Here is a 12,732-nt window from a genome sequence, read left to right as displayed (position 1 = left end):
AAATAGGCTAATACCTTCCTAAGTTTACGGAAATCATTCAGCCCCCTCACATTCCATGATAGCAGTCTGAGAGAGTTGGGGCCACTCTCCGGCCCTAGTGACTCAACATTCGCCATTGTAGGACAGACGGTACAGTAGACACAATCCAGTAGCTGGCCCAACCAAACCCTCCCCCCAACAGTCCCCTAACAACCCACATATCATGATCAACAAAAGATTAGAGCAATCGCCCACCCACCCACAGCCGACCAACCCCAACCCGGTCAGACAGGACTCACCACTACCCACCATCGATCCTCCCCAATGAAACACACTACAAACCCAAAGGCCCTCCGGGGAGCCAAAAGCCGAAAGCGCGGGGGCAGAGGTTCCCAGCTAGACAGCAGTACAATCAGGACAAGGACCACAGACCTCGGTGGCTCCACCACCCTGCCCCCTAGCATCATTCGGCACCCTCACCAGCCCAAGAAAAAGAATATCGTCAAATAACAGATCCCCCACTCGGAGGAGAGCCTCCCCCAAAGCTATCACCGAACAGTAAAGCATGTTGATGCCACAGCCCCATTTCAATCCACGAACAGCAAAATCACACCCCACATTGTCAATTAAGTAGGTTCATAGGACCTGCAGCTGAGATAAACGCACAGATGAGGCCCAGCCGAGCCGGCTAAAAGGCCACAAGGTAGATTACCCCTGACCGTCCATGGAAGCGGCCTCCTCCGCGTCCTCACGCTGACCCCTCGTGCTGCTGCGCTGTTCCTTGGCCCACTCCTTTAGAGATTTTTTCAGGTCCGCTGGGTCCGTGAAAAAGTGCGAGTGCCCTTGTTTGTTGATTCTGAGTCTCACTGGGTACAACATGGCGTAGTCCAGCCCCAGGTCTCTCATCTGCTTCTTATACGGGGCGAAGCGCTTCCTCTCCTCTTGCACTCTCGCCGTGAAGTCCGGATAGAGGGAGATGTTCATGCCCTCAAATTGCAAATTTCCCTTCTCCCTCGCCAGCTGGAGCGCCAAGTCTCGATCCCTATAGTTCAAAAGTTTGGCAATAATCGGCCACGGCGGAAGTCCTGGTTGTGGCTTCGGCCCCAGAGTGCGATGAGCCCTCTCGACGATGAACATAGGGGAGAAGACCTCCTCCCCCAGCAGTGTTTGGAGCAATTTCTCCACAAACAACTCCATTTTGCCAGTGTTGGTAGATTCCGCCACCCCAGTAATGCGTACGTTGGAGCGCCGTGAGCGTGCTTCCAAGTCCTCCGTCTTGTCCTGTATGACTTGGAGTAGGCGACCGAACTGCTTGCGATCTTTATCCCATTCCGTTTGGGCTTCCTCAGCTTCCGTTAACCGCCGTTCCGCCATATCTAGCCGCTCAGCATGTTTATCCACCCTCTCAGACATGCGGTCCATCCTGAAGGACAAAGCGTCGATTTTTGTGCCAATCGCCGCCATACTGTCTTGTAAGCCCTTCTCCATGGCACCCAGCATTTCACGGATGTCCGCACACAATGAACTGTCGGCAGCCGTGGGCCGTGGTGAGGCATCCGGAGCCGGCCCCTCCGCACCCTTCGCTTTCCGCTGGTCAAACGACAGTTTAGGTTGATTCTTATCACCTTTCCCCATAGCGTTCCTGGAGGACATTCAGCAAAGCGCCCTACTGCCTGCAAAGATGTCGCCAGCGAGTGCTGGTGGGGCGAAGAGAGGGCGCTGGGGGAGCAAGCTCCGTGGGGCGAGTTGTTGCGCAGCAAGAAATGCAGTCAAAATGGCGGCCGCGGGCCTCGAGACACGAGTAGGCCCAGGAGCCAGAGAAGCAAGCCACTAGGCACTCACACGAAGCCAGGCCCCACCAATGTCAAGCAAACTGGGCCCCCACACTCCAGTGCACTCCCAAGCCACAGCACCACAGCGGTCTCCGAGGTGCCCCAGGGGCAGGCAACTGCCGACGAAACTCTCCGCGAGGAGACAGCAGTCCACCGGGGGTCTCCCGCACCTTGCCAGCGCACCTCAAAGCATCAGCAGTCTTTCTCCATTAAGTGCACAACCGTGGGCAGGTCCACCACAGCCGCTCCCGGGAACACAGCTCGAGAACACACAGCAGGAACAGTAGTGCAGTCACCAAGCGGGCGGACCGACTCCACTCCGGTACCACTGGCCGCACGTAGCGTGACGCAGCTCGGGCAGCTCCTCAGGATAGACCGCGGATTACGGCCTGGTCCGCCACTGCGCCCTCCTTCGAACAGCGGAGCGAAACCACCACCGAATTCGACCGGGGAAAGGCCCCCCACCAGGCCGGGGGGTAGATGGAGAGTCCACCACAGATTTCAGGGCTGGCTAAGCGCCAAAAGGATAGATTTGTCGAATATTAAAGGGGCTCAGGCGAGGAGCTCAGCGCTCACACGTCTTTCATGGACGCCGGCAAGCTCCGCCCCCCTCCCCCTACCATTTTGTTATTACTTGATGCATTTTCCTTGTCTCTTAATGTTGGTTACTTACTGCTGCAAAATATTTTTCCTGCAGACAGGGTTGTTTGGTTGGGGGATTAAGGGAGCATTTGTGTAGTGCTTATTGTAACCAAGTACACCCCAATTTTACCCCATGTTTGTCTCTTGGGGGAGGGGAGGGTTTGGAGCAGTATTTATGGACGCTGTGTTTGGACAGTTTGTTTTGAGTAAGATTGTTTGGGGTGCTTAGTGGAAATGAGAGCACTGCGTTTTGGATAAGGGCTTTTGTGTTCTGTATTCTGATCCTCAGTCCTGTCCATCTGCTCCTTCTAGGGCTGCTTGACTGAAGCGGACCTCGTGGTATGACGACCCCCAACAAAGCAAACAAAGCCTTGAAGGTAAATTGGAGCTTGTTTTTTGTTTTTGTGCTTTCTCCAACTATATCTAGGGCCACTAGAATCATGCGGCAGGAGAGGACCATATTATGTGGCAGTCGAGTAAATTATGCTGCAAGAAAAGGCAAATTATGCTACGCATTGTGTGATAGTATTTCTTCAATATTTTGTCATTTTTTTAAAAACTTAACACTGACTTAGTTGCACCTCCTTAATACAAGTTTAACACCCAAATATAGCAATGAGCTAGTTAGGTGACCAGTCAAAATGTGCAGATTTGCTTCAACTGCAGAGTTTTTTTGTAACTTTTGAATTGTTTGCGCTAGAAACATTTTTCTTTGTTAAAACTTGCAGATGATGCATTATGTGGCAAATGCAACAAATTTATACCAATGCTAAAATCACTGCGGCCACACAATTGCATAATTCCAGCGGCCTTACATATAACTGAAGCCCATTAAAGTGCTCAGTTCCCTCACTATTTCATGGCCGTGCAGCAAACCATTGTTGTTGTGGGCTTAACCTGTGATTGGGAGCTTCAAGAAGACATTAAAAGATGGAGTGACTACAGTGGACACACATGGTCGTCAAGTTTACTGAATGAAGAAAACGCACGACTAGTCCTGGACATGTGTGAGGTAGGGGTGCCCAGCTTTGACCAGTGGTAGATGCCGAAGAATGCAGTGCGTGGTTGCATTGAAGACTTTGGAATGGTTGAGTGCACGGAAAATGTGCGTATCTCGGTAGTGATCATCCTTTCTTTAGCAGAAGCCAGATTCATAGTTGCTAAATAAGTAGTGTATGTCAAGGTAATCACAAACCCAAAAAATGACCATTATTTCTAGGTTCTCTACTATACCCAAGAGACTCAGTAAATTGTGAAGTTCAACAATATGTCAGGCTCAGGCTTGTGCATTTTCAGAAGTGGCTTTACAACAGCATGCTTCAAATAAGAGTGGATTTCAAAAGCAACTTTTCATCACCTCTACCTCCAATGGTACAACAAGCTTTTAGAAGCCGTATTTGTGGCTCTTCCTGAGTCTCCCTGATTAGGGACAGGTAGTTGATATCCATACTTTAGGGGTATTGTTGAACCATTATGGATGGCCAGATATTTAATAGCTGTAGAGGTGCTTTTAATAGCGAATTCTTCCTGCGATCATGCACTAAATCTGTGGGAAATACAGAGATTCAGGAGCAGCGAATTGAGGCAATCAAATTGGTCTTGCTATCGCCACATTTGCCCTAAATCTTGCTTGCAATTTTATTTTAAAACTTGGTATGAAACTTGTAGCTTTCATAGTGTTGTCCATAAAGTACCATTCAGCTTTTTGTAATCAGCATCTAGCAGCTTGATTAGTATTGGCTGCAGCCTCTTTTAGTGGACATTTTGAAGAATTTGCAGAATCTTTCTGCTACCCTACTGTACCTCATTAAACCATAATTGGTCTAGGTGAATAAATGTGGATGTGCACCAAGGATATTGTGCTGCATAGCTGAATACTTGTAAGGTCCCAAAGGCGAGACCTATTGCCTATGCCAATACTTGTTAGTTCTCCAGTATTAGGGGTGTCTTTCATAGATTCACATGCTTGAATATTCCCCATCGTCGAAGTGGGAGTCCCACGGTAAATAAAATAGCAATAATGCTAATATATATATATATATATATATATATCATAATACATAATAAAACAGATAAAATATATATACTGAAAAACCTCAACAAAGGTTCCTACATAGGAATGCATTAGAGAGAAAAAACTCATTTGCAACATATCAGTGTCATTATGTTAGTCCAAACTGCAGCCAATCAGGCTCAAGCACCCTCTAGAACCTTCTCCTCAGAAGCTCAAGCCCTCAGATTTTCTACTGCACGTCGTGTGAAGGGAGTTTCCCTGAGCTCTGCTCAGTTTTCTGCATATCTACTCTTCTACTCAGTGTTTTCTCAAGATGTCAAGTAAGAAGTCTTTATTTAGACCTTGCTCTTCCTGTGGGAAACTGCGTTTATTTGAAAAGGACCCCCACCAAAAGTGTATCTACTGCTTGTATCCAGAACACAAGGTGGCTGACTGTAAGTTCTGTAGAACTTTCCCTCCTAAGACCCTCAGAGACAGGGAGGGTCGTCTTCTGTTATGGCTGAAGCGCCTTCAAGATAAGGACGCAGTTTTATCAGACGCAGAAAGTTTCAAGTCAGGTCCTTCTTCTGTGGCTTCCAAGCGTGGCAGTGTTCAGGAGTTACCATCTCCTTTTCTGAAGAAGAAAAAGCTGGCCTTGACTGTAGCTACAGTAAATCCTACTGCTACTATGACTGCTGTGTCCACGCCCACGAGACCTGGCTCTCAGGCGTCTTTTCCAGCCTCTATAAGTGTTGTCACACTTATTACGCGGCGGTCGTCGACGGGCTCGTCGACGACCATTCCATCGACGAGATTGGCTACTGTGGCTTCGTCGACGACTACGGTCACAACGACGTCGGCGTCGTCGTCGTCGGCGAGGTTATCGTCGACGGCTTTCACGACTACGAAAGCCTCTACCTCTTCAGTCTCGTCGACGATCCCTATTATATCGGCGACGAAGAAGCCAACGTCGATGAAGAAGTCATCGTCGACGATTCCGTCGACGTCGAAGATTCCGTCGACGGCTAAGCTTCCGTCGACGGCGACGACTCCGTCGACGAAGACACCGTCGACGTCGAAGTTCCCGTCGACGACGAAGACACCGTCGACGTCGAAGTTCCCATCGACGTCGAAGACACCGTCGACCAGCTCTTCGACGGCCACTTCGTCGACGACGAAGTTTTCATCCAAGGATTCGACGACGATCCCGTCGACGATGCCAACGTCGACGGTAGTATCAAAGCCTTCAATATCAACGAATGCATCCAAAACATCGTCGGAATCACAGCCAAAGGACGCTAGATCCACTTCAGGTTCACTGTCCTTCGCCAACATGCCTTTAGTGCCCTTGGACACATCAGGCCCTGCAGTTGTTGCGGAGGTTTCTGTCACCAATGTGGAGAATTCTGCTCACCACCTGCCACCTCCTACTCTACAGCCACCTTCTCCTTTATTCGTATCGGACCATGAAACGGAATCCGTTCCGGACGAAACTATTTATGGTGATGCTCAGAGTCCGTCTGACTTGATAATCAAATGTCAGGACACTAGTTCTGAAGAGGACGAGGATGAGGCTGTAGACCAGCACGAGGAACAATCTGTACAGGTTCCTATGGCGACTTTTCCAGCGACATTATTTTCCAACCTCCAACATATGTTGGATGATTATAATAGAAGATTTCCGCCTACCCCCCAGGGTACTCCGGGACATGTTGCCTCTGACACCGCACTCTCTTTTCAGCTCAGCAAACTCCTCCTAGGCTGACTGCTCCATCAGAAGATCCGCGTACAGTTCTCCCCATTAATTCACAACAAGATGTGGACGAGGATTCGGAGCCAGAAAGAGAGGAAGGGGAGGTCAATCAGGATACGGATGAAGAACAAGATCCATATTTGGCGGAATTCGATGACTATCGAATGCAGACACCCTCGCCAAAACAGGGCAATTCCAGTGATTCACCTCCGGTGGACATCGCTAGCTTCCATAAATTGATGGATAAAGCAGCAGACCGCTTCAAGTTACCTAGAGTGCAGCGGGAAGAAGACTGTTTTCTTTATGATTTTAAGAACCAGCCTTATAAGCAAGTTCATACCATACCAATCATCGAGTTTGTATGGAAGGAGGGACAAAAAATCATGGAGGCTCCTAACTCCTTGCCTGCGCAAATACCTCGATTGGAAAAGAAATATAAGGCTCCAACGGGCTCGCCTGCTTGTTTACTCTCGCATCCTAAGCCAGACTCCGTAGTGACTCAGGCAGCGCAACGTCGCACACGTAACCCGGCAGCTCCTATCACTTCCCCTCCTGCTAGAGAGGGTCGACGTTTGGACGCAATAGGGAAAAAGGTTTCGTCCATGGCGTCTACTTCAGCACGTGCCGCTAATGCTCTGGCCATATTAGGTCGTTTTGACCGTCAAATGTGGTCAGACATTTCCGCGCTGATTGCGCAACTTCCGGAAACATCCAGAGCGGAAGCACACCAAATCCTTCAGGATGGGCAAAGAGCATCGGAAGAAATAATTGACTGTGCTGTCGACGTGGCGGGTACTGCCTTCCGTATTCTTGCCAGTGCTGCGGCGCTTCGACGCCAGGGTTGGCTGAAATCCACGTCGTTCCGGCAAGAGGTCCAGTCAAAAATACTTGACATGCCATATGACGGAGAATCTTTGTTTGGTTCTCACATCGATGAATCATTGGAAACCATAAAGAAGGATACCGATACGGCGAAGTCGCTTGGGGCCTTACAGTTCAAGAAGCAGCCTTTTCGTGGAGCGCGTGGACGGGGCACCTCGTCCAATTTTTCACGAGGAGGACAATCACAGTACCGCCAGTACAATCAGGGAAACCAGCGTTACTCAAGTCAGCAATCCTCTCGTCAGCAACACTCCAAATCCTATAGAGGAAAGTCTAATTTTAGAGGATCCAACAACAACAACAAACGTCAATGACTTTCCAGTTCAGCAAAATGTTGGAGGGCGAATCTCACAGTTTTACTCCCAATGGTCTCTAATAACATCAGACCAATGGGTGTTGGACATTGTGCGCAAGGGTCACGCCTTGGAGTTCACAGAGATTCCTCCTCATTGTCCGCCTTCGGGCCCGCCGCCCCCCCATCTAGAGGAACTTCAACATCAAGTTCTTCTTTTGTTAAAAAAGGGTGCAGTCGAAGTGGTTCCTGTATCTCAGCGAGGGAAAGGTTTCTATTCGAGGTTTTTCCTCATTCTAAAGAAGACGGGGGAGTGGCGTCCCATTATGGACTTGAGAGCTCTCAATCTATTTCTCAAGCAACAATCTTTCCGCATGTTAACGTTATCGGAAGTCTTGCGACTTCTCTGCAGCAGAGATTTCTTAACGGCAATAGACCTGCAAGACGCCTATTTTCATGTGCCAATTATCCATCGACATCGGCAATTCTTAAGGTTCAAGGTGGGCCATGTTCACTATCAGTTCAAGGTCCTACCTTTTGGCCTCCGATCAGCTCCTCGTGTTTTCACGAAGGTTCTAGCTCCGGTCATGGCTTGTCTGCGTCTTCAGGGAGTTCAGATATTTCCTTACCTGGACGATTGTCTTCTGAAATCCCAATCCTCACTACAGTTGGCTCACGACGCACGTTTGTGCCAAAACCTGTTCAAGTCTCTAGGGTTGACCATCAATGTGGAAAAGTCACATTTCACTCCTCTGCGAAAAAGGAACTTCCTCGGAGCAATCCTGGACACAAGCGTGTCAAAAGCGTTCGTCTCCATCGAACGGCGAGAGAAGATAGTTCGTCTGATCACAATCATCAGGTCAAAGCAGTCAGTTTCTGTGCGGATGTTAAAGTCGTTTCTGGGGATGGCATCATCGTGTATTGCACTGATCCCAAATTGCAGGTTACGTACCCGTCCTGTACAGGAGGAATTGGACCTGCAGTGGCGACAAGTGTCAGGGTCATTCAACGACCAGGTGACAGTCACGCCCCGCATGAAAACCACTCTGCTCTGGTGGCAACAACAAACCAATCTGGACGAAGGGGTTTCTTTCCTTGCCCAGCCTCCGGATTTGACATTGACCACGGATGCGTCCATGGAAGGCTGGGGTGCTCATCTCCTGGACCTTTCCATCAAAGGAAAGTGGACGGCGATTCAGCAAGCCTGGCATATCAACAGACTGGAGTTGATGGAAATCTTCTTGGCGCTCAAAGCATTCTTGCCCGTGGTGCAGGGGGAATCGGTGCTGGTTCAAACAGACAACACCACCAGCATGCACTACATGAACAACCAGGGCGGCATGAAATCTCAGCCTCTGTCTCGTCTGGCTCAAAGAATCTGGGAATGGGCTCTTCGTCACAACATCTCTTTGACGGCAGTTCATCTGCCGGGGGCATCCAACATACTGGCAGATTCCCTGAGCAGGTCTGCGTCATCCCCTCACGAATGGGAGTTGCATCAACCGACTCTAGACCTGGTGTTCCGCCGATGGGGTCATCCCAACATAGACCTCTTTGCAACCCCAGTGAATCGGAAGTGCCACACTTTCGCCAGTTGGCATCCTCATCCAGATTCCAGCGGCAATGCCCTACTCATGGATTGGAGCGGACTGTTAGCTTATGCGTTTCCACCGATCCCATTGGTACCAAGAACGTTGTGGAAGATGCGCAGGCAACCCTGCCGCGTGATTCTCATCACCCCTCGTTGGCCCAGGCAGGCTTGGTTTTCAGAACTCCTTCTAATGTCACAATGCAAGCCCATTCATCTGCATCCACGTTCGGACCTCCTGACGATGGACGACGGTCAAATTTGCCATCCAGACCCGTCGACGCTTCAATTGTCGGCATGGAACCTGAGTACGTTGAATTTGCCTCTTTAACTATGCCCTAAGAATGTAGAGACATTCTAGCGTCTGCTAGGGCTCCATCAACCATCAAAACATATAAGTTAAAATGGAAGCGTTTCTGTCATTGGTGCGCTGCATCCAATATTCATCCAATTCATTCCACTCCGGAGCAACTTTTGCCGTTCTTTCTGAGCCTCGCTCAATCTGGTCTCTCTCATGCCACCTTGAGAGTTTTCCTGGCAGCTATTTCACGCTACCGCCATGATGGCTCAACATCTCTCTGTTCATCCAGGATCATCCGGCAGTTCTTTAAAGGTCTTTTCAGAAAGTTTCCTCCGTTAAGGCGCCCTCCTCCGGCATGGCACCTCAACGTAGTACTGTCACAACTTATGAAGCCTCCATTTGAGCCGATTCACCGAGCACAAATCAAGTTTCTTACCTGGAAGGTTGCTTTACTTTTGGCCTTAACATCGTCTCGTCGTGTAAGTGACCTTCACACTTTTACCATCAAGCCTCCGTATTTACAGTTTAAGCCCGATGGAGTGTCACTTCGTACCGATCCTACGTTTCTACCAAAAGTACCAACTGATTTCCATTTGAACGAACCTGTCTTCTTAAAGACTTTTTTCCCGGATCCTAAATCTCCGGCAGAACAACGACTACATTCTTTAGACATCAAGCGTTGTCTAAAGTTCTACATTTCAAGGACAGCCCCTTCCCGTAAATCGGATCAGCTATTTATAGCATATGGACTGCTGCGGAAGGGGCATTCAGTGACTAAACAAACAGTTGCAAGATGGCTCTCTTCAGCCATATCCTTTTGTCACCAGCAAGCTGGCAGGCCTTTACCGAGTCCAGTGAAGGCACATTCAACAAGAGCGATGGCATCATCCACCGCGTTGTTTGCGGGGGTGCCTATACACCTGATTTGTCGGGCAGCGACATGGTCCAGCAGGCACACCTTTACCAGACATTATTGTTTGGAAGCTGTCAACTAAGCGGATACCGCAGTGGGGCAAGCAGTGCTTTGTCATCTTTTCAAATAAGGTGAGCCTCTGTTCCCTCCTCCATTTCTTTGAGATTGCCTATGCTTTAAGCTATATGTTGTTCTTTTCAAGTGTTAAGAGATACTGCAATCTCAGCTCTAGGAGGTTACTGCTATCTATTCTATTCAAGCATGTGAATCTATGAAAGACACCCCTAATACTGGAGAAGAACAAGTGTTACTTACCTGTAAACAGGTGGTTCTCCAGTATTGGTGTCTTTCATAGATTCACATGCGACCCACCCATCCTCCCCTCAGAGGCCCTTCTCCTCATGCGCTATTGTTACTAGTGCTACGAAAATCTGAGGGCTTGAGCTTCTGAGGAGAAGGTTCTAGAGGGTGCTTGAGCCTGATTGGCTGCAGTTTGGACTAACATAATGACACTGATATGTTGCAAATGAGTTTTTTCTCTCTAATGCATTCCTATGTAGGAACCTTTGTTGAGGTTTTTCAGTATATATATTTTATCTGTTTTATTATGTATTATGATATTATATATATATATATATATATATATATATATATTAGCATTATTGCTATTTTATTTACCGTGGGACTCCCACTTCGACGACGGGGAATATTCAAGCATGTGAATCTATGAAAGACACCAATACTGGAGAACCACCTGTTTACAGGTAAGTAGCAATTGGTCTTCTGAGCATCATCCTCTGCACCCAAGAACTTAATATGAAAACATCTGGATTGCTGATGTGCAGCGTACTAGAAACTTCTGTGAATTGTGAAAGTTAATTCGAATTACAAACTGTGTGCATCATTTCCTGGATGGCAAAGCTTCTGGAATGGCCTGTGCTAGGTTTTTACCTTAGAGATGTGGCAAACTCATGGCCGCAGAGAGAAAACAGTCTGTCCCCCCAACTGATGTGGTCTGTTCCCATTTAGTACTCTTTCTTTCTTTGTCTACTTCTTTTGCTCCTATCCCCTCTCACCTGAATCTCTCCCCCTGCCTGCTACACCACCTAGCCACCTGTCTTTTTTTGCCCTTTGACTAAGCACTCCTCCCCTTGTTGCAGAAAGATCCAATATTTATTCTCTGGAGTCTCAGCGAACCTGCTGAGAGAGTCCACAGCGCCAAGGGAGCCATTCAAAGTAGAGGTATGGTATGGCACCCCTTGACAAAGCACTCCCTCTCCCCTTTTTAGGTCTCGCTAGACCTATTGTTACCGAGTTCCTTGTGAAGCGACCTAGATCTGGCCACGAGCGCCGATTACACCTCGTGGACGCGCCCCCTGGCCCCGCCCCCCCCAGCCGTGCACATCTCTTGCTCCAACTGTGCACAGCAAGGCAGCCTCTCGCCTCTCAATCACGCGCACACACACACACAGGAGCGCACAGAACCCCCCACCCCACACAACTAAGCGACACACTCAGACACATGCACACACACACATTCCCCCACCAATACCACACACCCCCACTCACCTGGCTCTTTCCGCGTGTCACTCTCCCTCCGCAGCAGGTCAGTCTCGGCATCGGAATCAAGCTCCATGTCTTCTCCGGCGATCCTCCCCTGCTTACGTGCACGCTCACGGCGGCGTCTCGAGCTCTCCAACCTCGTGCACTACTCCAGGGGCGTAACACAAGCCCACGCAGACCCCGCATTCCTCACGTCACTCAGCAGTAATACAATATGCTGGCCTGTAGGCTGAGCTGAGGCAGTGTGTGAGGCTCTTAAATGGTGTGCAGGACCCCTGCGAGTATTTGAGATGCATTGGTGCGGGCAGGACTGGGTGCGGGCGGGGCCCCGGCCGGCCGCCGGGGCCCCCGGCCCCTGGGAGGCTCAGGCTGGCTGGAGTGGGACTTCACTGACTGGAGTCTTGTAAATGGTGCGGCCGCCCGCCGGCCGGGGCCACCCTCTAGTGACAGTCTAGTCAGTGTTCGAAATCATGGTGCGTGCGGTGCGGGGCCCCGGCCGGGTCCGAGAGTCTTCGATGCTGGGCAGGGAGCCGGCCGGGGCCCCGGCCGGCAGGGCCCCGAGAGCAAGTCCGAAATGGTGGGGGGCCCCCTGGCCCTGCCGTGGCCGGTGGCCCCAGTCACCCTGTGAGTGAGTGTCGGACTGGACTGGAGGGTCACTGGACAGAAAATGAAAGAATGAAAGGCCTGTCCCGCGGCCCACCGCCATTTCATAGAATCAGGCGGGCTTAGAAAGATAACAGTTATCTTAGTCTAAGCACTACCGCCTGATAATGATTCTATGAAATGGCTGCGGGCCGCGGGACAGGCCTTTCATTCTTTCACTTGCTGTTCCGCCGCCGCGTATGCGCGTGGGCACTAGGGCTGGCTGCTGCTGAGTGGTGGTGGTGGTGGTGAGCAATGGGGCAGTCCCAGGGCACGCACAAACATCATGCGCCAGCCAGCGGGCCAATAAGCAGCAGCACTCAGGTGCGTGTGCGTGGCATCAGGGGCGCCC

The 12,732-nt window shown here is 49.9% G+C and overlaps 1 protein-coding gene across 2 annotated transcripts in view; it reads left to right on the top strand.

Moving 5' to 3' along the window:
• The window catches only part of MAFG (MAF bZIP transcription factor G), a 164,879-nt gene that overhangs the window by 100,852 nt on the left and 51,295 nt on the right, over positions 1-12,732 (top strand). For both annotated transcript variants that reach the window (XM_086931176.1, XM_086931177.1), the window contains exon 2: positions 2,766-2,830. In XM_086931176.1, the coding sequence (XP_086787302.1) occupies positions 2,795-2,830 (36 nt within the window). In that variant the 5' untranslated portion in view covers positions 2,766-2,794. The remainder of the gene's footprint in view (positions 1-2,765; positions 2,831-12,732) is intronic.

This window comes from Lissotriton vulgaris, chromosome 7 (assembly GCF_964263255.1).
Source record: "Lissotriton vulgaris chromosome 7, aLisVul1.2, whole genome shotgun sequence".
Classification (NCBI taxonomy): Eukaryota; Metazoa; Chordata; class Amphibia; order Caudata; family Salamandridae; genus Lissotriton; species Lissotriton vulgaris.
Note: the sequence above shows the minus strand (reverse complement) of the source record. Positions and strands in the feature narration are given on the sequence as shown.